The following is a 3,524-nucleotide window of genomic DNA, read 5'->3' on the forward strand; positions in this document are numbered from 1 at the left end:
AAAATTTTGTGTTATGCTTAAAAATTGTGTGCTATATTAATAAATTTTGTGTTTTTTAACAAAATTTTGTATACTGCAGAAAACGCAAAAAAGAAATAATAGTAACCTATATATGCGTGCATTTTTTTATGAGTAATGCTAGATAGACAAAAAAAAATAGCCAGAACTTGCCTTATTTAGCATTAATTCGCAACAATTAATGAATGCTAAATAAGGCAAGTTATGACTATTTTTGCCTGATTTTCTTTGGTTACCAAACATTTCCGTTGTTTATTTGACTTTTTACTAACTTAATTAGATTTGGTTATAAAAATACTTGATGAAGAGATAGTATTACTTTATAATTCAAGATCTTAAATCATAATCTTCAATTTTGATTTAAAAAAAATATATAATTTAAAAAATCATTTTATAACAACAAAAAACGTTGATTAATATTAATCCGTTAATTTTCATTGAAAAAATTAGTTTTGTTGAATAGGAATAGATGCGGAAAAGTTTTTAAAGGAGAGAGTAGTGTAGTGGGGACCCATCCCATCCGCGGCCCATGAGGAGGGTATGTACTATGTAGTCTTTCTGCAACGAAATCCACTTGCGATCGGTTTCCTTCTCAATCTAACCCTAAACCACCGAAACTGTTTCCTCCAATAGCTCATAGATTTCCCTTCTCAATCCATCTCTACAAGTTGGTAATGAAACCTATCTTCAGCTTCTAATTTCTCTTTATAATTAATGTTCTAATTCTCTCATACTAATTAAGTGTGTATACTCAATTCTGCTCATCATCAAAATCACAGTGAATCGTCTCATCATGTCTTCTTTTTTACTTTCATATGATCTCATCAGCAGTTTCAACTGGGAAGCACTTAATTTCTAGCTACCACTTTGGAGAATTTCGTCAAACTTCACAAGATCAGATGCAAAGGAACTACCAAGAGGAAGAGTAGTAGTCATAATGCTCCTCAACTTGTAACTAACCATATCACACAGATATAGAATCTAGTGAGTGAAATAAATGGATCCAATTACAACATCATCTTCACAAGGGCGTTCTCTTCTCCCTCCTTTCAACACACCAAGAGATCTCCAACTTCATCACTTTTCCAAGAAGGAGACAGACACAGAAACAGGCGAAGAATCTGAAATAACAAGAAGGCCACGCGGTAGACCCGCGGGATCCAAGAACAAGCCAAAACCACCCATCATCATCACGGGCGACAGCGCCAACGCGCTCCGCACGCACGTCATGGAAGTCGCAGACGGCTGCGACATCGTCGAGAGCGTCTCCGCCTTTGCGCGGAGGCGACAAAGGGGCGTGTGCATCATGAGTGGCACCGGCACGGTGGCCAACGTCACTCTCCGCCAACCGGCTTCAAGCAACGCGGTCGTGACCCTCCAAGGGAGGTTCGAGATATTGTCACTGGCGGGGTCCTTCCTGCCGGCGCCGGCTCCACCGGAAGCGTCACGGTTGACGATATACTTGGCCGGGGGGCAAGGGCAGGTGGTGGGAGGGAGTGTTGTTGGGACGCTGGTGGCTTCGGGGATTGTAGTGATCATGGCTGCTTCTTTTGGTAACGCTGCTTATGAGAAGCTTCCGTTGGAGGAAGATGACAACAATGGTGATGCTGCCACGTTGGCACTGCAACAAGGGGTTTCTTCTTCCATGGATTCCCCTGGGGCTAGTAGTAGTGTTCAGCATCAGCAGCAACATTATTCTTCACAGACACAGCTTTTGAGGGATGTAACTGCAACTCATCAACTTTTCCATCATGCTGGTTTGGTCAACGCTCCGAATATTGTGGGTTCTTCCGTTCATCATCAGATGCCTTCTGATCAAGATTTTTGGGCTTCTGGGCGCCCTCCATTCTGATCTTGATCATGGTGGTAGTGATGCTGCTACTGTTGTTGATGAGTGTCACTGTAAGTTTATTAATTAGCACTGGCTACTACTCATGCATGGAATTTACCCATCAATTGCTGTTCGATCGAGTTTAGCAGGAAGTCATTAGTAGTTGTTTGGTGATAATATTGATATTACGTATCATATGCTTATTTAGAGATTTAATTCATGTGGATAAGTGTGTTAGGTGATGTATGTCAAAAATGCTAAATTCACGCTAAGAATTAGCTACTAAATTAGTTATTATCTATTTATTAATAAATACATGTATTACTTATCTTATTTTTAATTTATATTTTGTATAGTCACCAAAAAAATTTTATATTTTGTATTTCAACCAACATTATACAAGTAATTAATTTAATAGCTAGAAGTTAAACTTCTGTTTGCCATCATATCAGAAGTTATAGTTACTAATATGGATTACAGACGTCGTAAAGCGGGATGTTAAACACATTTATCTATCAATTCTTAATGGTAAATGGTGATCCTGGTTAAGTTAAAACTAACAAAGAGTTCGCAGTTAACATTGACATAACATTTTGCTTCCACGTAATTGAGATGGAGCAGGTTTATTAGTAGATGAACACAAAGCAGAAGTCAATAAGGATGAACAAGAGTTATACAAGAATATACACATAACACATACACAATCGTCAATGGGAGAACACCTATCTCTCCAACTTCTCATGATTTGTGTTGTTCATCTAATATAGTGCCTAGTAACCATAATAAGCAATTCAGCCATAAGTTATTAACAATAGGTAATACTAAGAAAACAAAAAAAAAAAAAAAGTCCTTGTCTTTTTACTATTCATTAATTATCGCAACAATTAATAAATAAGATAATTAATAAATACTAAATAAGACAAATTTTACCTGTTTTTGATTAATATTTTTTTATTACCAAACATTTTTGTTAATTAGAAATTAAAAGAATGATAATGCTAAGGAGGAAAAAAAAACAACTAGAACTTATTTTATTTACTATTTATTAATTGTCGTAATAATTAATAAATATTAAATAAGACAAGTTAGAATTATTTTTTACTTATTTTCTTTGATTATCAAATTTTTCCGGAAAAAAAAATAGGGAATTGCAGTTTGATGGAGGTAATTAATGCAAAAATGCAATCCTGATTTTGCTGTCTTAACTAGTTAAGTAAAAATACGTGAGGATTTCTATCAGTGGTGACGGTAGTGTGTTCATCGCTCGTAAAAAGTTAAAAGAGAGCATATACATGCGTGATATTTATTTACAGATTATTAGGGACTCAGTAAAACAGCACTAGTGATAAGGAGTAATCTTTGTCTTTCTCATATTAATTAGAGTAATATTTATATGTAGAATAGTATATAAATTATAAAACATGTTTACAACTGCTTCACACATGCACTGTCTGATCAAAGCTCTCTGTGGGATCGACCCTTACTCACGTAAGGTTTATTACTTGGACGACCCAGTACACTTGCTGGTTAGTTGAACGGAGTTGTGTCCACACATAGTAAGGAGCCATAATAATGATTCCATGCAATAACAAAGAGTACTACATTAATGTGATCACAATTTTGTCCACCAAGAGCATTGAGAGAATCGACCCTATACACTTGAGCGATTGAAGTG

The 3,524-nt window shown here is 36.0% G+C and overlaps 1 protein-coding gene across 2 annotated transcripts; it reads left to right on the plus strand.

The window, feature by feature from the left end:
- LOC107618010 (AT-hook motif nuclear-localized protein 24-like) lies at positions 512-2,175 on the plus strand. 2 transcript variants are annotated; one of them, XM_016319934.2, is made up of 2 exons: positions 512-689; positions 847-2,175. In XM_016319934.2, the coding sequence occupies exon 2, from the start codon at positions 1,016-1,018 to the stop codon at positions 1,868-1,870; it is 855 nt and encodes a 284-aa protein (XP_016175420.1). In that variant the 5' UTR covers positions 512-689; positions 847-1,015; the 3' UTR covers positions 1,871-2,175. The 2 variants fall into 2 exon arrangements, with proteins under 2 accessions (XP_016175420.1, XP_016175411.1); XM_016319925.2 differs by having other exon boundaries at positions 850-2,175.

Source organism: Arachis ipaensis, chromosome B01 (genome assembly GCF_000816755.2).
Source record: "Arachis ipaensis cultivar K30076 chromosome B01, Araip1.1, whole genome shotgun sequence".
Lineage (NCBI taxonomy): Eukaryota > Viridiplantae > Streptophyta > Magnoliopsida > Fabales > Fabaceae > Arachis > Arachis ipaensis.

Excerpts from the sequence above, each read along its gene's own strand:
- LOC107618010 (XM_016319934.2), top strand. The coding sequence starts at position 1,016 with ATGGATCCAATTACAACATCATCTTCACAAGGGCGTTCTCTTCTCCCT.